Source organism: Carcharhinus amblyrhynchos, chromosome 1, assembly GCF_965287045.1.
Source record: "Carcharhinus amblyrhynchos chromosome 1, sCarAmb.v2.hapA, whole genome shotgun sequence".
NCBI lineage: Eukaryota > Metazoa > Chordata > Chondrichthyes > Carcharhiniformes > Carcharhinidae > Carcharhinus > Carcharhinus amblyrhynchos.
The window spans coordinates 73,693,609-73,720,296 of record NC_137324.1 but is presented as its reverse complement, the minus strand read 5'-3'; the positions used below and the strand labels follow the sequence as shown (position 1 = coordinate 73,720,296).

The 26,688-nt window shown below is 42.5% G+C and overlaps 1 protein-coding gene across 4 annotated transcripts in view; it reads left to right on the top strand.

Annotated features, from left to right (window-relative positions):
- zdhhc2 (zDHHC palmitoyltransferase 2) overlaps positions 1–26,688 on the top strand; it is a 115,678-nt gene that overhangs the window by 22,364 nt on the left and 66,626 nt on the right. For all 4 annotated transcript variants that reach the window (XM_080187141.1, XM_080187134.1, XM_080187129.1 and 1 more), the window contains exons 2-3: positions 19,217–19,243; positions 23,267–23,361. In XM_080187141.1, coding sequence (XP_080043267.1) covers positions 19,217–19,243; positions 23,267–23,361 — 122 coding nt within the window. The remainder of the gene's footprint in view (positions 1–19,216; positions 19,244–23,266; positions 23,362–26,688) is intronic.

Genomic DNA, 26,688 nt, shown 5'->3' with positions numbered 1-26,688 from the left:
CTGTGGAACTTGTCTGTTTTTGAAAACCCAAGAGGCTGGCACAGGAAGGATTGATCAGGCTCTGTTCTCCTCCATGTTGTAACCTGATTAAAATTCAAAAATGGCACCAGTAAAGTGAAGGCGCCAGCAAAGTCTGATGGTTAAAATAGCTGACTCTGTGCCAGGCTGAGGACTGCAGGAGTAGCAAAGAACAGGATGTGTAGCCACAAAACAAGCACAGGAGTTGATTGGACAGTGGCTGTTGCTATGCCTTGAACAGACAGTGATTGAACACAGACCCCGTGTGTTGTGTTCCTGAGAAAATTACAACCCCTGACAGAGATATGACTCTTCATTCATGACCAAAATGACAGAGATTGATTTGTGCCTGTCCTGTGAGTACATGACTAGAAGCATAATCATTGCCAGCAATATCATATGAGGACAGATTCGACAACAGTAACTGGGGATCAACCACTGCAGAAGCAGCAGCAAGATCCCAAGTCAGTGGCATTGGGACGAAGCCCATCAGGTGGGAATCTAATCAGGTCACGTTGTTATAAGTAGTACCTCTAAGTCCAAGTCATGAGTTTGGACTTTTGTGAAATTTTGATACCTTTTTAGTACTATGTGTATAACAAAGTGGGCCAGAGGTTAGATACTGTGTATAACAAAGTAAAGACAGAGATTGAATTGAATACACCATTCTTGGGCTGGATAATGCCTCCCCCTGGCCTCCACAGACATTGCCCCAGCCCCACATTACTGACCCCCTTATCCTCCCAACCCTTCCGCCATGCAGACCAATCACAGTACCCCCCACCCCCACCGATCTCAGGCAGCAGACCCCCTTTCATCCCCCACTGATCTTAGCAGCATAAGAACTAGGAGCAGGAGAAGGCCATCTGGCCTCTCGAGCCTGCTCCGCCGTCCAGTAAGATCATGGCTGATCTTTTCCTGGACTCAGCTCCACTTATCTGCCCGCTCACCATAACCCTTAAATTCTTTATTGTACAAAGTTTGCCTATTCTTGCCTTAAAAACATTCAACGAGGTAGCCTCAACTGGGCTTCACTGAGCAGGGAATTCCACAGATTCACAACCCTTTGTATGAAGAAGTCCCTCATCAACTCAGCCCTAAATCTGCTCCCCTTTATTTTGAGGCCATGCCCCCTAGCTCGAGTTTCACCTGCCAATGGAAACAGCTTCTCTGCTTCTATCATATGTATTCCCTTCATAATCTTATATGTTTCTAAATGACCTCCCCTCATTCTTCTGAATTCAAATGAGTATAGCCCCAGTCTACTCAGTCTGTCCTCATAAGCCAACCCTCTCAACTCAGGAATCAACCTAGTGAATCTCCTCTGCACTCCCTCCAGTGCCAGTCTATCCTTTTTCAAGTAAGGAGACCAAAATTGTACACAGTACTCCAGGTGTGGACTCGCCAGCACCTTATACAGCTGCAATATAGCCTCGCTGTTTTTAAACTCCATCCCTTTAGCAATGAAGGACAAAATTCCATTTGCCGCCTTAATTACCTGCTGCACCTGCAAGCCAACTCCTTGTGATTCTTGCACAAGGACACCCAGGTCCCTCTGCACAGCAGTATACTGCAACATCTTACCTTTTAAATAATAGCCCATTTTACTATTATTCTTACCAAAATGAATGACCTCACATTTACCAACATTGTACTCCATCTGCCAGATCCTTCTCCACTCACTTAGGCTATCTGTATCCCTTTGCAGACTTTCAGCATCCTCTGCACACTTTGCTCTGCCACCCATCTTAGTGTTATCTGCGAATTTTGACACACTACACTTAGTCCCCAACTCCAAATCATCTATGTAAATCATAAACAATTCCAGTCCCAACACTGATCCCTGAGGCACACCACTAGTTACTGATCGCCAACCAGAAAAACACCTATTTGCTGCCATTCTTTGCTCTCTGTTGGTTAACCAATCCTCTACCCATGCTAATACATTACCTGTAACACCATACACTTTTATCTTATGCAGCAGCCTTTGGTGTGACATCTTGTCAAATGCCTTCTGGAAGTCCACATCCACAAGTTCTCTTTTGTCCACTGCTCATGTAATGTTCTCAAAGAATTCCACCAAATTGGAGGACGTGAATAATTTGCCGGGTGTTAGCGATGGAAAGGTGGTAGGACTGGAGGGTCTTAATGACATTACTGTTACTAGAGAGGCGGTGCTTGACAGACTGGAGGGGCTGATTGTGGACAAGTCCCCAGGACCGGATGGAATGCATCCGAGGGTTCTGAAAGAAATGGCGGAGGTGATAGTGGATGCCTTGGTGGTTATTTTCCAGACGTTGCTGGATTCCGGGGAAGTGCCGGATGATTGGAAAACGGCTAATGTTACGCCGTTGTTTAAGAAGGGTGCCAGGCAAAAGGTGGGGAATTATAGGCCGGTTAGTTTAACGTCTGTGGTAGGTAAAATGTTAGAATCTGTCATTAAGGAGGAAATTGCGAGGCATCTTGAAGGGAATTGCTTGATAGAGCAGACGCAGCACGGTTTCATTAAAGGGAAGTCGTGTCTGACAAATTTACTGGAGTTCTATGAGGATGTGTCTAGGGCGGTGGATAGAGGAGAGCCGGTGGAGGTGGTCTTTCTGGATTTTCAGAAGGCGTTTGACAAAGTACCTCACAAGAGGTTATTGCAGAAGGTTGAGGGACATGGAGTTGGGGGTAGGGTGTTAGCGTGGATAGAGGATTGGTTGTCAAATAGGAGGCAGAGAGTGGGGGTCAATGGGTGCTATTCGGATTGGCGGATGGTGACTAGTGGAGTGCCCCAGGGGTCGGTGCTGGGGCCTCAGCTTTTTACCATTTATATAGATGATCTGGAGGAGGGAACCGAGTGTAGGGTGTCGAAATTTGCTGATGACACCAAGATTGGGGGAACGGCAAATTGTGCGGAGGGTGTGGAGAGTCTACAGAAGGATCTAGATAGGCTGGGCGAATGGGCCAGGAAATGGCAAATGGAATTTAATGTTGGCAAGTGTGAGGTGGTCCACTTTGGTAGGAATAATGGTAGGAAGGACTATTACTTACGGGGCGAAAAACTGCAGCAGGCGACGGTGCAGAGGGACCTTGGGGTCCTTGTGCATGAGTCGCAAAAACCCAGCTTGCAGGTGCAGCAGGTGGTCAGGAAGGCGAATGGGATGCTGGCCTTCATAGCGAGGGGGATTGAATATAAAAGTAGGGAGGTCTTGCTGCAGCTGTATAGGGCATTGGTGAGGCCGCAGCTGGAGTACTGTGTGCAGTTTTGGGCGCCGCACCTGCGCAAAGATATTTTGGCCTTGGAGGGAGTGCAGAGGAGGTTTACTAGGCTGATACCGGAGTTGAGGGGGTTGAGCTATGAGGAGAGGCTGAATAAACTGGGCTTGTACTCGTTAGAGTTTAGAAGAATGAGGGGAGATCTCATTGAGACGTATAAGATGATGAATGGGATGGATAGGATAGAGGTGGAGAGACTCTTCCCGCTCAAAAAAGACAGTAGGACTAGGGGGCACAGCCTCAAGATAAAAGGGGGGCGGTTTAGAACGGAGTTGAGGAGGAACTTCTTCACTCAAAGGGTGGTGAATCTCTGGAATTCTCTGCCCGTTGAAGTGGTGGAGGCTACCTCGCTAAATATTTTTAAGACGCGGGTTGATGGGTTTTTGATAAGAGAGGGGATTAAGGGTTATGGGGAGAGGGTGGGAAAGTGGAACTGAGCCACGACAGATCAGCCATGATCTTATTGAATGGCGGGGCAGGCTCGAAGGGCCAGATGGCCTACTCCTGCTCCTATTTCTTATGTTCTTATGTTCTAGTCAAACATGACCTGCCCTTCATGAACCCATGCTGTTTCTTCTCAATGGGACAATTTATATCCTGATGTCTCACTATTCCTTCCTTGATGATAAATTCAAGCATTTTCCCTACCACAGAAGTTCAAAAACCCAGCCTACGGTTACACACCTTTTGTCTGCCTCCTTTTTTTAAACAGTAGCAGCATGTTTTCTGTTTTCCAATCTGCGGGAACCAGAGTCCAGCAAATTTGGGTAAATTACCACTAGTGCATTTGGTATTTCCCCCACCCTCTCTTTTAGTAATCTAGCATATATTCCATCAGGGCCAGGAGACTTGTCTACCTTCAGCCATTTTAGCTTGACCAACACTACCTCTTTAGTGATAATGATAGTTTCTAGGTCCTCACCTGCCGTAGCCTTCTTGTCATTAATTTTTGGCATGTTATTTGTGTCTTCCACTGTGAAGACTGTCACAAAATACCTGTTCAATGCCTCAGCCATTTCCTCATTTCCAGTTATCACATCCTCTAAAGAACCAATGTTTACCTTAGCCACTCTTCCATTTCATATATTTGTAGAAACTTTCGCTATCTATTTTTATATTCTGAGCTAGTTTACTCTCATAATCCACCTTACTTTTCTTTATAGCTTTTTTCGTGGTTTTCTGTTGACCTTTAAAGATTCCCCAATCCTCTAGTTTCCCACTAATCTTTGCCATTTTGTATGCATTTCTTTCAATTTAATACACTTCTTCATTTCCTTCGCTATCCATGGCTGATTATCTCTTTCTACGGTCCTTCCTTATTACTGGTAAATATTTTTGCTGATGACTGTGAAAAATCACTTTGAAAGTCCTCCACTGTTCCTCAATTGTCCCATCATAAAGTTTTTGCTTCCAGTCTACCTTAGCCAACTCCTCCCTCATCCCTTTGTAGTCTCCTTTGTTTAAGTACTAGACACTGGTGTTGGATTTTACCTTCTCATGCTCCATCTGTATTTTCGTTTCTTCTGAGAGGATCCCTAACTGTAAGTTCATTAATTATTCTACAGGACCAGATCTAGGATTGCTTCTCCCTCGTAGTTTCCATTATATACTATTCAAGGAAGCTATCGTGGATACATTCTATGAACTCCTCCTGAAAGCTGCCTTGACCAACCTGGTTTGACCAATCGACATGTAGATTAAAATCCCTCATGATAAGTGCTGTGCCGTTTTTACATGCATCAGTTATTTCTTTGTTTATTTCTTGCCCCACTGTGATGTTATTATTTGGTGGCCTATAGATTACGCCTATCAGTGACTTTTTCTCCTTACTATTTCTAATTTCCACCCAAATGGATTCAATTTGTTTTTCCACAGAACCTATATCATCTCTCACTATTGCCCTGATGTCATCCTTAAATATCAGAGCTACACCTTGCCTTCCTGTCGATCGCTCCGAACAGTTTGATACCCCTGGATTTTGAACTCCCAGCCGTGACCATCCTGCAACCATGTCTCTGTAATGACCACCAAATCATACTCATTCGCAATGCTTTGTGTGTCAACTTATTTACCTTGTTTCGAATGCTATGAGCATTCAGATAAAGTACCGTTATGCTAATTTTTGTATCTTTTTGAATTCTAACACCTCCATTAATAATATCTCTTGAGTTCTCTTTCCTTTTAACTTTTTTCCTGATTTTTGATCTAGTTGGAATCTTCTTCCCACGTGCTAACCCGCTGCTTTGCTTTCTATTAACTGTTACATTTCCCATATTTTAGTCTTCTCTTCCCCCCAACTTGTTAGTTTAAAGTCCTTGTGACCACCCTGTTTATCCTTTCCACTGGAACACTAGCCCCAGATCAGTTTGAGTGAAGACCGTCCCAATGGTGCAGATCCCTCCTGTTCCAATACTGATGCCAGTGCCCCATGAAATGAAACCCCTCTTTCCTGCACCATTCCTTTAACCATGTGTTACCTTCCCTAATTCTCTCAACTCTATACCAATTTGCACGTGGCTTGGGTAGTAATCCAGGGATTATAATCCTTGAGGACCTGTTTTTTAATTTAGTTCCTAGTGTTTGATCGTCCCAAAACATGTCCTATTTCCTAATCTTGCCTATGTTGTTTGTCCTAACTTGGACCACAAAACTGGAATCCTCTCCCTTCCGCTCCAATATCCTTTCAAGCTGGCCAGAGATGTCCCTCACTCTGGCACCGGGCAGGCAACATAACATGCGGGACATCTGGTTTACAAAGAATGCTATCAGTCCCCCTAATTATAGAATACCCTACAACCACTACTTTACTTTTTGCTCCCCCCTCTTGAGTGGCCTCCTGTCCCATGGTGCAATGGTCGGCTGGCTCATCCTCCCTACAGCTCTTTTCCTCATCCACACAGGGAGTAAGCACCTAATACCAGTTGGACAAAGTCAAGAATTCCTCAGTTCCTGAATTCAGATCTCCCTATCTGCCTCACTTGCAGACACACTCAGCTGCCCCTGACCACTGACCAAATTAAAATATCTAACCTACCAGGTATGACAGCCTCCTGAAATAAAGTGTCCAGGTAACTCTCCCCTTCAGTGTCTGAAGCTCAAACTCCCTTTCACCCCCTCTCATCCCCACTGATCTCAGGCAGAATGACCCACCATTCCCCTTTCACCCCACCAATCTCAGGTGCAGCGGACCCCCCCCTCTCCATTGATCACAGGCAGAGTGGCAGCGCACCCCCCGACCCCACCCACCCATTGATCTCAAGCATTAACCCTCACTGATGGAGCATCCAAATTGGACTTATATGGAATATGTCTGGCGTCAATTCTGGATGGGCGAATGCAGTGGTAAAGGGAGAAGTGCCGGTAAAGTTGGGCGTGCAATTCATTAAGTCAATTTAAATGCGTGCAAATCACGGAGATTTTCGGGCCTTGGTAAAGGGGGAACCGGCAGAGATGCAGGCGCAAATTGCCCTACTCACCCCACACCTGACTTTACCAAGTTTTCACATCCAAAAATGGGCGCAACTCAATGGTAAAATTGGACCCTATATGTAAAGGGTCAGTCCAACTCCACCGTTTTTCTTCCAATTGCTGATAGATCCACCCGCACCAATATCAATCTTTGATAATAAATAAAATGGTGATATAGCTAAGAACTGCAGCAATTAAAGTTAATTTTACAGGCTAAAAGCCTACAAAATGATTAGGAAAATAGTAACATTACTGCACTTGCAAAAGAAATGCAGGAGAGTGAATTTGGCTCTACCCTTTCTAATCCAGCCTGACATTTTACTACATTATTAATGGAGTCTGAAATTATCAGAGTGTTATCTTTCAGATGAGAAATTAGACCAAGGTCTTACCTGTCTATTCAACTGAATGTAAAAAAAAGTCATGTGGCAATTCTCAGTGTTTCCCAATATCCTGATGAATAATTACTTTTCTACCAATACCATTATATAAAATTCCTTATTCATCATATTTATGCTGTGTAAAAATTAGCTTTCCTTTCTTGCATTCATTCTTTCCTTTCCTGTCTTTGAATCTTGCATTTATATAGTCTAGGAGGTTCTAGTTGGAGGATCAATGTGAGGAAAGGGAGTTGGAATTAAAGATGCAGGGAAGTCAGAGACAAGAAGTAATCACCCAGTCACTTTCTTTTTCATTTTCTCCGTCATTCTTTCTTCAGTGTCCAAAATAAGTTTTTTTTAAATGGTTCTGAAACACCCCCATCTAGGGAAAGGACTGTAAGATTTTGTTACAGTCATGGGTGGTGTTAGTTCAGGGTGGCACAGTGGTAAGCACTGCTGCTTCACAGCACCTGGGTTTGACTCCCAGCTTGGGTCACTGTCTGTGTGGAGTTCGCATGTTCTCCCCATGTGTCCGTGGATTTCCTCTGGGTGCTCTGGTTTCCTCCAACAGTCTGAAAGTCATGCTGGTTAAGTGCATTAACTCAAACAGGCGCCGGACTGTGGCGAGGAAGGGATTTTCACAGTAACTTCATTGCAGTGTTAATGTAAACCTACTTGTCACTCATAAATAAATTTAACTTTGACTTGACTAAGAAGCAACTGTTTAGATGTGATACATAAGCTAATAGAAAAAAGAGATGTACAATACATAACAGGTGAGAATGGTTTACCAGTCCCAGATGGGATAAACATAAGGCAGAAACCATGATCACCTGGTTTCTTCTCAGCCTTTTGGCTAAGGTTAAGTGCCAGCTAAAGCCCAAGCTGGGGTGCAGTGTCTTTTCTTGTGATCTTGAATCTTGTATGTCTCTCTTATGGGGACCTTGAATTAGATTCAATTTTAACTTGGTTTTTGGAGCAAGCAAGGAGATGGATTAGGGGCTTGCCTGTCTAAACTGTGCAGTGTCTTCATACCTTCAAGAATGGAGTAAAACAAAATTTAAAATGGAGAGGCAGAGAGATGCTAATTTCCATGGCTGGTAGCAGTCGTCTCCTCAGACGAGTTACTGGTCCCGGATTCAACAAAGGAATAGGTGGAAGTTATCTTTGTCATTTACAGTGACAGTCTCTTCTGCTTTCGAGTGTCTTGAGGTGACCCAGTTATTAGACTGGAACCAGCATGTTTCATCTCTCAAACCTCAATTTGGCCTGAGGTTTTCTTTGCCTCTCAATGGCTCATTTATATACTTTATTTTCTTGCTGATGGCTGTCACTGTCTCACTTATTCAATTGTCCTTAAATAAAAGACAAATGTTCAGTGTAATCCCTAATTTCCATCCAAACCCTTGAAATCAACTTGTAGCTTTTATCACTTGTTAGGACATTTTGTTTAACATTTAAGCAATAGATTCCCATCTTTTATTCTCTTTTTTCATGAGCTGTGGGCATCAATGGCAAGACTAACATTTATTACACATCCCTAATGACTCTTGTGAAGGAGTGGTTTATTCGGTCATTTCAATTATGAGTCAACCACAGTGCTGTCGGTCCGGAGTCACATGTCGGCCAGACCACTAAGGACAGCAGATCTCCTTCGCTAAAGAACATCAGTGAACCAGATGGGTTTTTATGACAACCAATGATTGTTTCATGGTCACCATTACTGAAACTAGCTTTCAGTTCCAGATTAATTAATTGAAATCATTCATTATTTGAATTCAGTTGATATCAGCTGCCATGGTCGGTTTTGAACCTATGTCCCCAAAAGCATTAACTTGGACCTCTGGATTACTCCAATAATATTAATGCTCTACCACCTAATCAAGATCCCATCAGATTTTAGAAATGCTTTGCTTCGGAGTCTGTGCTGGAGTTCAGTCCTTGGCAGAGATACCAGGCATTCACTGCTCTGAAATAAAATCAGAAAATGCTGGAAGGAGTAGTAAGGCAAGCAGCTTCTGTGGAGTGAAACTGTGTGCTTCAGGTCAGGAAAAAACGGAAATATGAGAGTTTGTAGATCAGTAGAAGGGGATGGTAGCAGGAACAACAGAAAGGAATGTGGAAGGCAGGAAAAATTACTGACAAAAGATTTCATGGTGAAAAACCAAAGAACATGGTAATGCATATTGGAATGGGACAAAGATTGTGCCCAGATGAGGCGTGAATGGACCATTTGACTGCAACATGAATGGATAAGGAAAGGAACAAGCTGGCAAAAAGAGACATATAAAACAAGATGAAATCAGAGTTGTTGAAGCCAGTACTGGATTCAGAAGGCTGTAGAGCGCTCCGATGAAAGACAAGGTGCTGTTCATGCTGTGTTGAGCTTCATTGGAACAATGTAACAGGCCATAGACGAAAAGGTCAGAGTGTGGGCAAAGCTTGTGGAGGATTAAAATGACAAGCAACTGGAAGCTAGAGACCATGCTTGTAATAGAATGGAAGTGCTCTGCAAAGCAGTTGCCCAGTCTGTATTTGGTTCCCCCCAAAGTAGAAAAGACCGCATCATGAACAGAATAGTACATTGAAAGAAATAGAAGAAAATTAGAGGTTCACTTGGAAGGACTGTCTGGGGCCTTGGATGTTGAGAAGGGAGTAGGTAAAACAATAAGTGTTGCATCTCCTACGATTGCATGGAAATGTGCTGTAGAGAAGGGGTGACTGAGAAGGGGACTAGACTTTTGCAGAGGGAACAATTCCTTTGGAATGCTGAAAAGGGAGGATAGAGAAAGAGGGGAGCAGTTCGGGAACAGTGACCAAAACTCAGTAAGCTTTAAAGTACTGATGAGTAAAGATAAACGTAGTCTTCAAGTTAAGGTCTAAATTGGGGGAAGATTAAGTACAACAGTATTAGGCAGGAACTGAAGAATGTAGATCAGGGGCAGATGTTTGAGAGCAAATCAACACCTGGCATGTGGGAAGCTTTCAAGTGTAAGTTGATAGGGATTCAGGACCGGCACATTCTTGTAAGGATGAAGAATAAGTATGGCAAGTTTTGGGAGCCTTGGATAATGAGAGATATTGTGAGCCTAGTCAAAGAGAAAAAGGAAGCATTTGTCAGAGCTAGGAGGCTGGGAACACACGAAGCAAATGTGGAATACAAGGAAAATGGAAATAAACTTAGGCAATGTGTAAGGGCTAAAAGGGGTCATGAAAAGCCATTGGCCAGCAGGATTAAGGAAAATCCCAAGGCTTTTTATACATATATAAAGAGCAAGAGGATTGGCCCATTCAAGGACAAGGGAGGAAATCAATGTGTGGAGCCAGAGGAAATGGGCGAAGTATTAAATGAGTACATTGCATCAGTATTCACCAAAGAGGAGGACTTGGTGACTGATGAGTCTGGGAAAGGGTATGTAGATAGTTTGAGTCATATTGAAATCAAAAAGGAGAAGGTATTGGAGTTCTTGAGAAATATTAAAGTAGACAAGTCCCCAGGGTCTGATGGGATATACCCCAGAATACTGGGAGACACAAGGGAGGAAATTGCTGGGGCCTTGAGAGAAATCTTTGTATCCTCACTGGCTACAGGGGAAGTCCCAGAGGACTGGAGAATAGCCAATGTTGTTTCTTTGTTTAAGAAGGGTAGCAAGAATAATCTAGGTAATTACAGGCTGGTGAGCCTTACTTCAGTGGTAGGGAAATTATTGGAGAGGATTCTTTGAGACAGGATTTAGCCCCACTTGGAAATAAGTGGACATGTTAGCGAGAGGCAACATGATTTTGTGAAGGGGAGATCATGCCTCATTTATTTAATTTTTTCAAGGAAATGGCAAAGATGATTGATGAGGGTAGGGCAGTGGATGTTGCCTACAAGGCCTTACTAAAGGCCTTTAACAAGGTCCCTCATGGCAGACTGGTGCAGAAGGTGAAGTCACATGGGATCAGAGTGAGATGGCCAGTGGATACAGAACTGGCTCGGTCACAGAAGACAGAGGGTAGCAGTGGAAGAGTGTGTTTCTGAATGGAGGGATCTGGCAAGTGTTGTTCCTCAGGGATCAGTGCTGGGACCTTTGCTGTTTGTAATATATGCAAACATAACTGTTTGGAGGAAAATGTAACTGGTTTGATTAGTAGGTTTGTGGATGACACAAAGGTTGATGGATTTGCAGATAGCGATGAGGACCATCAGAGGATACAGCAGGATATAGATCAATCGGAGACTTGGGCAGAGAGGTGGCAGATGGACTTTAATCTGGACAAATGTGAGATAATGCATTTTGGAAGGTCTAATACAGACAGGAAATATACAGTAAATGGCAGAACCCTGAAGAGTATTGATAAACAGAGGATCTGGGTGTACAGGTACACAGGTCACTAAAAGTGGCAACGCAAGTGGAGAAGCTAGTCAAGAAGGCATATGGCATGCTTGCTTTCATCGGCTGGGGCATTGAGTTTAAAAATTGGTAAATCATGTTGTAGCTTTATAGAACCTTAGTTGGGCCACACTTGGAATATAGTGTTCAATTCTGGTCGCCACACTACCATAAGAACATAAGAAATAGGAGCAGGAGTAGGCTATCTAGCCCTTCAAGCCTGCCCCGCCATTCAGTAAGATCATGGCTGATCAGAAGTGGCTCAGTTCCACTTTCCCGCTTTCTCCCCATAACCCTTAATTCCCTTGTCTACCAAAGACCTATCTGCCTGTGACTTAAATATATTTAGCGAGGTAGCCTCCACCACATCAATGGGCAGAGAATTCCAGAGATTCACCACCCTTTGAGTGAAGAAGTTCCTCTTCAACTCCGTTCTAAACTGCCGCCCCCCCCCCCCCCCCCCCACCCCCCGGCTTGAGGCTGTGCCTTCTAGTCCTGCTGTCCTTTCTGAGTGGGAAGAATCTCTCTACCTCTACCCTATCCATCCCCTTCATTATCTTATACATCTCTATAAGATCCCCCCTCATCCTTCTAAACTCCAATGAGTACAGACCCAGTTTATTTAGTCTCTCTTCATAGTCCAACCCCCTCATCTCCAGTATCAGCCTAGTGAACCTCCTCTGCACTCCCTCCAAGGCCAATATATCCTTGCGCAAGTGTGGCGACCAAAACTGCACACAGTACTCCAGTTGCGGTCTCACCAGTACCCTGTACAGTTGCAGCAAGACCTCCCTGCTTTTATATTCTATCCCCCTCGCTATAAAGGCCAGCATCCCATTCACCTTCTTGATCACCTGCTGCACCTGCAGACTGGGTTTTTGCGACTCATGCACAAGGACCCCCAGGTCCCTCTGCACCGTAGCATGCTGAAGGATGTGGAGGCTTTGGGGAGGATACAGAAAAGATTTACCAGATGCTACCTGGTATGGAGGGCATTAGCTATGAGGAGAGGTTGGAGAAACTTAAGTTTGTTCTCACTGGAATGACGGAGGCTGAGGGGCGACCTGATAGAAGTCAACAAGATTGAGTGGCATGGTTAAAGGGGATAATCAGAAGCTTTTTTTCCAGGGTGGAAGAGTCAATCACTAGGGGGCATAGGTTTAAGTGCAAGGAGCAAGATGTAAAGGAGATGTACAAGGCAAGCTTTTTACACAGAGTGGTAGGTGCCTGGAACCCGCTGCTGGTGGAAGTAGTGGAAGCAGATACGGCAGTGACTTTTTGATAGTGTTTTGACAAACACATGAATAGGATGGGAATAGAAGGAAATGATCCCCGAAAGGGTAGGGGGCTTTAGTTCAGTCAGGCAGCATGGTTGGTGCAGGCTTGCAGGGCCAAAGAGCCTGTTCCTGTGCTGTAATTTTCTTTGTTCTTTGTTCTCTGTGTTTGGTGCTGGCAGTGCTAGAGAAAGTGAAAATGGCAGAGAATGATCCACTGAATGTGGAGGCTGTGGGGTAAAAGGTGAGGATGAGGAGAACACGATCACAGTTCTGGAGGGGGAGGAAGGGGCAAGAAGAGAAGTGCATGAAAGGGATAGGAAATGGTGGCGATCCCTATCGACCATTCTGGGTGGAAATTTCGGTTAAAGTAAGAGGAAGACCTACCAGAGACATTAGTATGGAAGATTGCATTATCAGAACACATGCAACAGAGATAGAGAAACTGGGAGATTGGAATGGAGTGTAGTGAGGAAAAAAGATGATGGGGGCAGGTCCAAGTAGAAATGCAATAATGAATGTTCCACATAAACAGAAATTGGCAGCTTTTTGAATTCATTCAAGGGATGTGGGTGTTGTTGGCTAAGCCAGCACTTATTGCTCATCACTAATTGCCCTTGAGAAGGTGGTGATAAACTGCCTTCCTAAACCAGTACAGTTATGTAATGTTGGTACATCCACAGTGCTGTTATAGAGGGAGTTCCAGCATTTTGACCCAAGTAAGAGGGAGTTCGGACAGTTGGCATTTGACCTCTGTATAGTAGAGGTCAGTATGCTAGACAACAACAGCGCCAGCCTTGTCAGTGGCTTTGATGATGATGTTAGGATTGGACTTGAGAGAAAAGAGTTCAGAGAGAAATAGAAAGAACCGTAGAACCATAGAAAATTTATAGCTCAGAAACAGGCCTTTTGGCCCTTCTTGTCTGTGCTGAACCATTTTTTTGCCTATTCCCCTTACCTGCACTTGGACCATATCCCTCCACACCCCTCTCATCCATGAACCCGTCCAAGTTTTTCTTAAATGTTAGAAGTGATCCCACATTTACCACTTTATCTGGCAGCTCATTCCACATTCCCACCACTCTCTGTGTGAAGAAGCCACCCCCCCCAATATTCCCTTTAAACTTTTCTCCTTTCACCCTGAACCCATGCCCTCTGGTTTTTTTCTCCCCTAGCCTCAGTGGAAAAAGCCTGCATTTTTCTACTGGAAATAGATGAGAGTGAGTGTGAAGGAGCAGTGATATTGAGACCTATTCAATCCTAACAGCACCAGCAGAATTAGTGATGAAGGACAACACCCTCTGAAGGAAGGATAAAACCCCTGACATCAGGCAGGTATTGAAGTGGAAAGAAAGGAAGGAAGGCAATAGAGATTAAACCATTAACAGAGGATCCATCACCAAAGACAGAGCCACCTGGAGATGACCTAGAACCGGGGCAGCAGGAGACTTCAGTTCTCCAGGCAGATGGTCATAGCATCTGTGTCCACACTTCCAAAAATCTCACAAAAAACAAAGAAAAGTACAGCACAGGAACAGGCCCTTTGGTATACCAAGGCTGTGCTGATGATGATGCCTGCCTAAACTAAAACTGTATGCCCTTATGGAGTCCATATCCTTCCAATCCCATCCTGTTCATGTATTTGTCAAGATGCTCCTAAAATGTCATTACTGTACCTGCTCTCACCACCTCCCCCGGCAGTGCATTCTGGACATTCACCCACCCTCTGTGTAAAAAAAACTTGCCTCGCACATCTCCTCTAAACTTTTCCCCATGCACCTTAAACCTATGTCCCCTAGTACTTGACTTTTCTACCCTAAGAAAGAGCATCTGACTATCCACTCTGTCCATGCCACTCATAATCTTGTAAACCTCTATCAGGTCACCCCTCAACCTCTGTTGTTCCAGTGAGAACATACCTAGTTTATCCAACCTCTCCTCATAGCTAATACCCTCCAGAGCAGGCAACATCCTGGTAAACCTCTTCTGTACCTTCTCCAAAGCATCCACATCTTTCTGGTAGTGTGGCGACCAGAATTGTACACAATATTCTAAATGAGGCCTAACTAAGGGTCTGTACAGCTGCACCATGGTCTGCCAATTTTTATACTCAGTGCCCCGATCGATGAAGGCAAGCATGCTGTATGCTTTCTTGACTATCTTATGCACCTGTAATGCCACTTTCTGTGATTGGTGAACATGTATGCACTGATCTCTCTGCCTGTCAATATTCCTAAGGTTCTACCATTTACTGTATAATTCCTACAAGCATTGGACCTTTCAAATTGTATTACCTCATACTTGTCTGGATTAAACTCCATCTGCCATTTCTCTGCCCAAGTTTCCAACTAGTCTAGATATTGCTGTATCTTCTGACAATCCCCTTCACTAGCCACAACTCCACCAATTTTTGTGTAGTCTGCGAACTTAGTAATCAGACCTGCTACATTTTCCTCCAGATCATTTATATATACTACGAACAACAAAGTGCCAGAATTGATCCCTGTGGAACACTGCCAGTCACAGCCTTCCATTCAGAAAAGCACCCCTCTACTGTTACTCTCTATCTTCTATGGCCAAGCCAGTTCTGTATCCACCTTGCCAGCTCTCCTCTCATCTTGTGTGACATCACCTTTTGTACCAGTCTATCATAAGGTACCTTGTCAAAGGCTTTACTGAAGGCCACGTACACAACATCCACTGCCTTTCCCTCATCTATCATCTTTGTCACTTCCTCAAAAAACTCAATCAAGTTAGTGAGACACGACCTCCCCTTCACAAAACCATGCTGCCTATCACAAATAAGTCCATTTGTTTCTAAATGTGAGTAAATCCTGTCCCCAAGAAACTTTTCCAATAATTTCCCTACCACTGACATAAGGCTCGCTGGCCTATAATTTCCTGGATTATTCCTTCTGCTCTTCTTAAACAAAGGCCAACATTGGCTATCTTCCAGTCCTCTGGAACTTCACCTGTAGCCAATGAGGATACAAAGATTTCTGTCAAGGCCCCAGCAATTTCTGCCCTTGCCTCCCTCAATATTCTGCCCTGGGGACTTATCTACTTTAATGGTTTTTAAGATGCCCAATACCACCTTTTTGATATTGACATGACCCAGAATAGAGATACACCCTACCCTAGGCTCCTCATCCGTAAAGTCCCTTTCTTTGATGATTACAGAGGCAAAGTATTCATTTAGCATCTTGCCCATTTCCTCTCATAAATTGGTTGCCATTGAAGTCACTGTGGCTTTAATATCAGCAGTGCACCTTAACGGTATCTCAGAAAAGCCCATGGAATGTCAAGGTAATTTTGATAAGTGGCAGGAATGAAGGGATTCAAATATGACATTCCAGGAAAGATAGGCAAAAATTAATGACCTGGACCTGGATATTGAGTATAATTTCAAATTTTGCAAATGACACTAAATTCATAGATCCAGTTTACAGTAAAGAGGATGGTAGCAGACTTCAGGAAGTCATAGACAGGTGGGATGAATAAAATGATATCAGATGAAATTGCATATTATGAAGTGATGCATTTTGGTAGGAAGAATGAGAGAGTGATTATGAACTAAATGATACAATTTTAAATAGGCCCCAGGAGCAGAGAGACCTTGGGAGCATTTGTATACAAATCTTTTTAAAATGACAGGACAAGTTGAGAAGGCAGATTAAAAAGTACATAAAATCTTCAGTCTTAATAATATACGCACAAAAGCAAAATGCCAAATATGATAACACTTCAGAAACCATCAGATAGGCTTCAGCTGGAATACTGTTAATTGCATATTAATGATATACAGGTAATGGACAGTAACTGGTCATTCCCTTAAACTGCCTAAAAATAGGCACAGATTAAAATTAGTTGTTAGGTGAGGTGTATGAATATAATATGCATTTCTGCAAATAAATATGTGTGCCAAGATGGGCTGTAGTCTATCTTTCACCAGCTAGCTTTCTGGAATAGAGAAAATCATATATATTGTATGTGCACTTCCACTCATGTTGACATGCATTTAAGCTATGTTTAGGTTGTAAATAGAGTCATTAAGATATAGAATGTGGCCAGGCCTGCACTCTGCCAATCAATCCAATTAATCCAATGTCCCCCCTCTATCCCTATAGTACTGGAAATGTATTTCCCTCAAGTGCCTACCCAATTTCCTTTTCAAATCATCCAGTGCCTTTGCTTCTGCCACTCTCAAAGGCACTGCATTCCAATTAATTACCGCTCACTGTGTAAAAATGTTCTTCCTCACCTCTTTGCTGCACCTCTTGCTCAACCCCTTTAAATCTGTCTCTCTTAGCATTTGGACCACCCATTCATAGGAACAGATGTGGGTGGCACAGTGGCACATGGGTGACATGATGCCACAGTGGTTAGCACTGCTGCCTCACAGTGCCAGGGATCCAGGTTTGATTCCCGGCTTGGGTCACTGTCTGTGTGGAGTTTGCATGTTCTCCCCGTGTCTGCGTGAGTTTCCTCTGGGTGCTCTGGTTTCCTCCCACAGTCTGAAAGATATGCTGGTTAGGTGCATTGACCTGAACAGGTGCTGGAGTGTGGCGACTAGGGGAATTTCACAGTAACATTGGAGTGTTAATGTAAGCCTTACTTGTGACTGATAAATAAACTTTAACTTAAAAGATTTTATTTTTCTACCTTACCTAAACCTGTCATAATCTTGTACACCTCCATCAAATGTCCCTTCAATTTTCTTTGCTGAAGAGAACAACTCTAGCTTTTCCAAGAAGATATTCTAGGCTGTACAGGCATCAGAATTCATCCAATACCTCTGCCAAATCACCAGTCTTCAAATGTGAGCGTGTCAATGAATGTCAGCCTGGTATTTTGAGTTCTCTATGAAGGTTGGGTAACTGGCCATCATAGACAAGAAAGTGTTTTAGGATAACTCACCTTCCATTTCTAGTGCACCTTGAGGGGTATTTTAAGTAATGTTACTCTGTTGAACAAACTGTCAGGTTCAGTTTGTGCACTTCTGCATTTTTTTCTGAATAAAGGAAAGCAAACTTGGAATTTTAAACACATTCTTAACAGCATGCATCCACCAGGGAGGGACAGCTGCACTTAATTATTTTTACCCCATGCCACAATGGAGAACTGTTAAAATTAGCAATTCAGGTTTTTATTCAAAATCTAATGTACAACGTTAGACTTTATGTGTAGTTGAATATTGCACTATAGGAATGCAATAATTTTCCTGTATTCCACTATAAAATTTCTTGCTTCACTGACTTTTTCCACCATTTGATAGGGCATATTAGAGGAATTAATCAGCTGTTTAAAAACTGCTTCACTGTACAAAATACCAGAATAATATTCCCACAGACTAGTTGGCTAATGATGAAATCCACAACCCTAGAGAACAAACTCCCAGCTAAATATTTTTGCTGCACCTACTATCTGTCTTGCCTGATGCTGTCTCTCACTTCAAAAGTAAAGAACTGTGTGATTCCTCAGCTGTGGCCTTTTGAAACAGGCTTCACCCTCAGCCAGCACCTTTTTCCCTCTTTTAATCAGCCACCTCCACCAGCTTTCAAAAGGTTAGCACAGGAACGTGGGCCTAAGATTACAATCAGATCAGCCATGATCTTATTGAATGGCAAAGCAGGTTTGAGGGGCTGAGTGGCCTATTCCTAATTATTACGTTCATAGGCTGCATTCAGGTAGAACTGCGAATCAGCTTTCTTCTCTTTTATCTTAGAAATAAGTGAACAGTTTACAGCACAACTGTTTGGAACCCAATGTTTTCCACACCTTTCTGTAGCTTTAGGAGTCTCAGAGACTACTCATTGTAAACTTGGAAACGACTGCCATTGTCTCCAAACTTAAATACATTGCATTTTTTCTCAGTAAAACAATCCCTTCAATTTCTAAAAATTAAACCACCCAGTCTTACTGTCAGGCAGATGGCAGAACAAGTTATATGACCACCTTCATTTACTCTAAATTTATAATGACAATATATAATAGCGTTATAAACTTCATAATTGTACCAGCAGTTACAAGCAACCACACGAACATGGGAAACCCATTCTTCCATGTTTCCTGACCTCACGATGCTGCCCTGCACTGCCCTGCCCACCAACACCTCCACCCCTGACAGAACTTGCCTCCAGACAGAAATCCACATCCAGAAATCTCTACCTATGTAGCTGACAGAGGAGAAAAAAATGCAATATTAAACAATGGACTTCATCTTCAGCCTGGGTTGAGGAACCTGGCTTCACACTTCCAGGAACTTGCAGCACAAATAACTCGCAAACTGAAGAGTGAGGATAAAAATCTCTCAGAACATGATGGGAGATGCCTTGTTCCAGAAAATATGGAGATATTCCAAATCATATGTGGAATATATGCATGAATTGTAATCTGTTTTGTCTTTTTCTAATATATCTCTTCTTTTGTTTTGTAACAGTGTCCATGAAAAATATTGGAGAGAAAGGTAAGTGTTCAGTTCCCAATTGTTTTGTCATTGTAAACTTTAGAATATAGAAAGTATCTCTGATTTTAAAGTGAAGCGTCAGGCAGGAATGGGTCTGACAATTATTAAACTTCCCAACGGATTTATATTTTCTATTTAATACAGCAGTTAAATAAAATTGTTATCAATTCAAAACTGCCACATTCCCACCGGACATTTTCATTAAAAGCAGGAGTAATATTTTGAAGTCTGTGACTTAATTAATTAACAATTAGAGCTCATAGGTACTTATTCAACTGCAACATGGTAACTGCTACTTGATTCTTAAGCATCCTTACCTTAAGGAATCAGTACTACTGGCAAGACTTTTGGAAGCACAATATCACTGTCTACAAATTCTATGATGCTTACTCAGACATATTTCTAAACTATCCAGAACATTGTTGAATTAAATCATTCTATAGCATCTTCTCAACTACTACACACACATACACATGGCTCTCCCTTTCTCCGGGATGATTTGAGCTGTTCAGTATTTATGTGAATTTGTAATTACATTTATTATACTCTTGTTTACGTGGCTCACTAAATAGCAAGGAATGGAAATCTTCTCGCATTGAGGTAAACAATGCCAAAGTTCAGGATAAATTAAAGTTCAGAGTCTAGAAATTCTGGCAGCACTGGGTGTGTGGTAGAGTGTTGCCACTCTATAGCCAATGTTGGAGTCGTCGAGGATGACTGTATAGGACCTGAGGAAAGAGAATTATTAACAGTATCAACTAATCAGGAAGTCAGCAAGGAAACGCCATGGTCAGTAGTCGAGTGGTAATAAGGTTAAGGGAACAGGGGGTTGGATGTTATGGGCAAGGAGAGCACAAAGAGGGTGTGTGGAATGATAGGAGAAAAACTTGAGTAAGTTACAAGTTCAGGACTGGGGGATCTGTGGGGGAAATGCAATGAAAAGAGAATTGAGGGATTTATTTTTCCAGGAGTGGACACAGAAGGAAGTAGGGTTGGGAGGGAATGTCGGATGCAGCTGGAAAGCCATAAAAGGAAGTGATCAAATCTATGATTGACACGATAGTATAGCAAAGGTACATGAGATGGCAAAGTCAAGGGAATGGAGTTGCAGTGTTTAGATGGGGGATTAAGGGAGGATCAGAAAACTGGAAATTTATTGAGATATACGACATTTTGAAGCAGCTTGACGGGATAGATAGTGAGGGGTTGTTCCTCCTGGCTGTCAATCAGAAACACTGGGACACAGTCTCAGGATAATAGCATAATCATTTAGGACTGAGATGGGAGGAAATTTGTTCAAAGCAATGCTTTAGTATTCACTATCCCAGAGGTTGTGAATGTTCCATCATAGAACATATTTAATACTCAGACAAATTTGTGGCCTCTCAGGGAATGGAGGGATATGGGGAGTGGCTCAATGGACAATATAATCTATTCCTTCTCTTGGTTCTTATGTTCTTCTGGAAGTCAAGGGAGAGAGAGCATGATGAGTTGACATGGAGGTTCACATTTCCAGGACTAAGAAGTTGCTTGATGCAGAAGCTGAGGGACAAAAACAGTGACAATCTCTCACTGAGAACATACTTACCCACCAAGTACCACAGAAGATGGTGATTTTAGTTTGGTTAAAATTATTTTCTGATAATGCCACTTAATTTGTACAGTCCACAGTAACGGGTATAGTAAACTCAGGTGTAACCTAATAGTGTTGATCAGAATACTGAATGTTGTATTTTGTCCTCTTTCTTTCACCTGTAAGTCTCTCTCACAAAGTTTTCACAGTTTAGCAGTTCGGCCTTGTGTTGATTTGCCATATATGGCCATAGAATTGAAAATAATAATAAACTTATAATATCATGTGCATTTGTCTTGCTTTGCAATCCAGTGATATTGCCTTTGAGAATTAATTGTGACATTGAATTTTGTACATGTGAAAGAATTATTAAATCTGTAACATGTTGTAGCAAGCATGGTCTGAAGCAATAAAGTTGAAATCCAGGCCAATAAAACTGAAATCCAAAAACAGCTATAAATTCCTGCTGGAGGAAGTGTTACAACTGCTGGTAAAAAAAATTCTGGACATTGATCTGCTGCTGAGACTCTCATTCATGTCTTTGTCATCTCTAGTTTGACTACTCTAACTTGCTCCTTGCCAGCCTCCCATACTCTAAGCTCTGTAAACCTGAAGTCATCTCAGACTTTGCTGCCCCTGTCCTCACCTGCATCAAGTTATGTTCATCCATCACCCTTGTACTCGCTGACCTACATTGGCTGCAGGTTTAAGCAATATTTCAATGTTCATATCCTCATCTTTGTCTTCAGATTACTCCAGGGCCCTGCTTGTCCCTCCCATTTTCTAATTGCTTCCAGCTCCACAGTCCTCCAATATATTTGTCCTCTTCCAAATCTGGCCTCTTGAGCACCTTGATTTTCCATTGCTCCATCATTGCTGCTGTGCTTTCGGCTGCTTAGGCCCTAAGTTCTCAAATTCACTTCCTCAAACTCTCCACCTCTCTTTCCTCCTGTAAGGCATTCCTTAAAAAGCTTTTCATCGTCAGCTCCAATATTGCCTTATGTAGCTCAGTGTCAAATTTTGCTTTATAGTGTTCTTGTGAAGCACCTAGGACATTCTATATGTTTGTAGGTGCCACATAAATGCAACTGTCATTGTTGGCAAATTGACAGCAATTCAAAACAAGCTGTTCATACGGAAAGAATAAAAAAGAAGCATACTGGGCGAAATCTTGCCAAAAACTGGCAGTGTTGTTTCCAGTGAGAAAACCTGGCTGTTATACGCATGCAAGCATGCATGTACGCACGCACACACTCTCTCTCCCAGTCACCAGCCCCTTCCCCGCTGTCTACTGCAGCCTATCTCCACATATTAATGTCTCAACCCCATGCCCCTACCCCATGAGGTTCCCACCAGTGTCTTCCCCTGGCAGTGCCATCCTGTGCCAGGGGACATTGCCAGGCCACTGCCTGGCCATGTCCCTCTCCCCCAGGGCCTATATTTACCTTTACGTCCCTGGGGGCAGGTGGTTATTTATATGTAAATCTATTTCGTTCCATGTAAATCAGGTTCACGCCCATTATGGATGTGAACCTCATGACCGTTGCCGGCGAGGGGACTTTTGGATTTTGAGCCCATTCGCACAGACAGCAGGAGTGTGCTCTAGATTGTCCCAATTACCTGGTGAGAGATTGTAGAGCTCTGAGATGCAGCGGGATCTGGGTGCCCTAATGCAAGAATTACAAAGGTTAGAATGCAGGTACACTAATTAATAAAGAAATGTTATCATTTATTGCGAGGGGAATTGAATACAGAAGTAGGTACTCTAGTAAGAATTCTCTTTCTGAAAACGCAGTGAAAGCAGAGTTTTTGAATATTTTTAGAGCAGAGTGGATGGATCCTTGGGAAGCAAGGAGATGATAGGTTATTGAGGGTAGACAGGATTCAGATTTGAAGTTACTATCAGATCAGCCATAATATTATTAAATGGCAGGGCAGGCTTAATGGTCTGGGTAGCTGACTCCGTAATTGACTTTGTAAGCAAATATCAACGAATAGCTGACTCCATATATATGTTTGCGTAAAATATTGGGTTGCAGGTGTAAATATAAGAGTATATCATCTCCTTAGACAGCTGGAGTGAAATAAAATTCTAACACTGATGGGAAATCATCTTGTTATTAAAAGTCATAATATGTTTCCAAGAATTGTGGTCTCACATTGACTAATTGGAGATTAAAAATTCAGAACGGGTTTCAGAAATGACGAAAATGCATGGGCCTGTAGTCTCGCTTGAGTTTTAAAAATCTGTAAACTTAATCTTCAATGCATAAGTGCCTGAATATGCATTGTTAGAATATTGATGTTGTTTCTTATTTATCATCAGAACACCAGAATTAATCTTGAACTTTTAGAAGAGTTGAAATTAAAAAGGTAAAATTTAAAAACCTGCTTAATCATCGAGACATGTATTTTATTAAACATGTTTGTTTTTCTGTTGTTTCTTCTAGTTGTCTGCCTTGTATTTTATCATTTGCTTTTCATCATGTTTGTGTGGTCCTACTGGAAAACCATCTTTACAAAGCCAATGAATCCGAGCAAAGAGGTAAGCATGAGGAGAAAACAGTACATTTTGCATGTGAAATGTTGCATATTAACATAAATTTATCATTTTTTCACTATTTACAAAAAAGGGTAAAGAAAAAACATATTCCTTTTGGCTTGCTTTTTTGTCGTGTTTTAGTGCTGCATTTATTGATGATGGTTTTATGACTAACGCCAGTAATATGCTGAAGAATGGCTGTTACTGCAGCTTTCTTCCAAATTCCAGCTTTTAGCTTTGTAGTCTTTGATGTTACAGCACTGAATGCAATCTAAAGTGACCATAGGCTTTTAGCTTAGTTACAGTTCATTTATACATATATTTTCTATGAAGTTAGTTGTCTGCTCAGTTCACAGAGTGTTTTTTTTTGTGTGAGCCACATGGATCAATGTTCCAGTATAAATATTGCTCAATGCTAACTGTGCTTCTCCCTATTTCCATAAGAAATGGTACGGTAGCACAATGATTAACACTGTTGCTTCACTGCTCCAGGGACCTGGGTTCCATTCCCAGCTTGGGTCACTGTCAGTGTGGAGATGCATGGGTTTCCTCCGTTTCCTCCCACAGTCTAAAGATGTGTGGGTTAGGTTGATTGGCCATACTAAAAATTGCCCCTTAGTTAGAAAGTTAGAGGGATTATCGAGTAAATATGTAGGGATATAGGGGTAGGGCCTGGGTGGGATTGTGGTCGGCGCAGACTCGATGGATAGGGGTAGGGCCTGGGTGGGATTGTGGTCGGCGCAGACTCGATGGGCCAAATGGCTTTCTGCACTGTAGGGTTTCAATAATTTCTATGAAATAGGAGCAGGAGTGAAACATGTGGCCCCTTGAACCTGTTCCGCCATTCAGTATGATCATGGTTGATCTTTGACCTTAGTTCCACTTTCCTGTCCCCAGTCCCCTGAGAGATCTTTTCCATTTCCCTGGCAAAAGCTTTGATCATTCCTGGGCACTACTCCACATCATTGGTTGTTCAAAAGTTTCACAAATTGGCCTTTCAAAAACAAAAAGAATAAAGAACATACAGCACAGGAACAGGCCCTTCAACCCCCAAGCCTGCACCATTACATAGTTTCTATCCCTCTGTTCACCTCCTGTTCATGTGTCTATCAAGATACACCTTGAACATTGCTAATGTGTCTGCTTGCACCACCTCCATTGGCATTACGTTCACCCATAGACCCTAAATTTACTACCTCTCACCATAAACCCATGCCCTCTTGAAGTCAACCCTCACACCCTGGGAAAAAGCCTCTGACTATTCACCCTGTCCAAGTCTGTCATAATTTTGTAGACCTCTATCAGGTCGAACCTCAGCCTCTGCCTCTCCAGTGAAAACAATCCGAGTTCATCCGATCTCTCTTCATACCTAAAACCTTCCAGACCAGACAATATTCTGGTAAACCTTCTTTGCATCCTTTCCAAAGCATCCACGTCCTCTAGTAGTGTGGCAACCAGAACTGCATGCAATGTTCCAAATGTGGCCTAACTAAAGTTTTATACAGTTGTAACATAACTTGCCGACCTTTGTACTCAATGCTCTGACGATGAAGGAAAGCATGTTGTATACCTTTCTGACCACTTTATCCATCTGCGTTGCCACGTTCAGGGATCCATGGATCACTCTGTATGTCAAAGCGGTTCTGCCATTTTTGCGCCTGAATTTGATCTTCCAAAATGCATCACCTCACATATGTCCGAATTAAGCTCCACCTGCCATTTATGTGCCCAGGTCTGCAACCTAGCTATATCCTGCTATGTCCTTTGACAATCCTTGTCACTATCTGCAATGCCACCAATTTTTGTGTCACCTGCAAACTTACTAATCAGACCGCCTATATTTTCCTCCAGATCATTTATATATATTACAAACATAAAAAGGTCCCAGCACTTATTCTTGTGGAACGCTACTAGTTACTGATCTCCATTCTGAAAAGCACCCTTCCACTACTGCTGTCTGTCTTCTATGACTAAGCCAGTTCTGTATCCAACTAGCGAGCACATCCTGGATCCCATGAGATTTTACCTTTTGTATCAGCCTGTCATGAGGGACCTTGTCAAATGCCTTACTAAAATCCGTGTGCACATTATGCACCACCTTCCCCTTATTCTTGTCATTTTTGTCACCTCTTCAAAATATTCAATCTAGTTGGTGAGACATGACCTTCCTTGCAAAAAACCATGCTGCCTATCACTAACAAGTTCATTCACTTCCAAATGCGAATAAACCGTGATGTGAACCTAAATTGTACATATCAGTGGCCTATTTAATTGCATGGAGCCTCACACCTACTTAACCTCTCCTTATAAGAACATCCCTGCATTCCTGGGATCAACCTGGTGAACTTTTCCTGGACAGCCTGCAATGCCAGTATATCTTTTCTTAGATAAGGGGACCAAAACTATTCAGTCTTCCATGTGTGATTTAACTAGCGCCTTGTATAGTTTTAGCAAGACTTCCCTATTTTTATTCCCCATTTCCTTTGAAATAAAGGCCAATATTCCACTTGCCTTCCCTATTACTTGCTGAACTTGCATGATAGCTTTATGTGATTTATGCCCAAGGACCCCCAAATCCCACTATGCTGCAACTTTCTGCAGTCTTTCTCCACTTAGATAACATTCAACTACTTTATTCTTCCTACCAAAGTGCATAAATTCACACTTACCTACATTATATTTCACTCACTTAATCTGTCTATATCCCTCTGTAAATTCCTTGCATCATCCTCATCTCTTGTCTTCCCACCGATTTTTGTGTAATCCGCAAACTTGGCAGTAGTACATAACACATCATAAAGTATCCTCAGCTTTATTAATAAGGGCATAGAATACAAGGGCAAGGAGGATATGTGGAACTTGTATAAAACATTGGTTCGGCCTCAGCTGTCATATTCTATCCGGTTTGGGATACCTTATTTAAGAAAGATCTGAAGGCATTAGAGTGAATGCAGAAAAGATTCAGCATGATTCCAGGGATGAGGAACTTATGTAAATAGATAGATTGGAGAAGTTGGAACTGTTCTTTGGAGAAGAGGACATTGTGAGCAGATCTGATTGAAGTATTCAAAATCACAAGGGGTCTGAACAGTGTGATGAGGGAAAAACCATTCCCATTATTAGAAGGATGGAGAGCAAGAGGGCACAGATTCAAGGTAATTGGCAGAAGAAGCAACAGAGACAGAAGGAGAGGTTCACACAGTGAGTGGTTAAGATTTGGAATGCCTGAGACTGTGGTGGAGGTAGATTTAATTGAGGCATTCAAGAAGGAATTGCTCCTATTTGTTCCTTTCTCAGTTCTTCCTTCACGTTTTATATTTAGCATGGCTG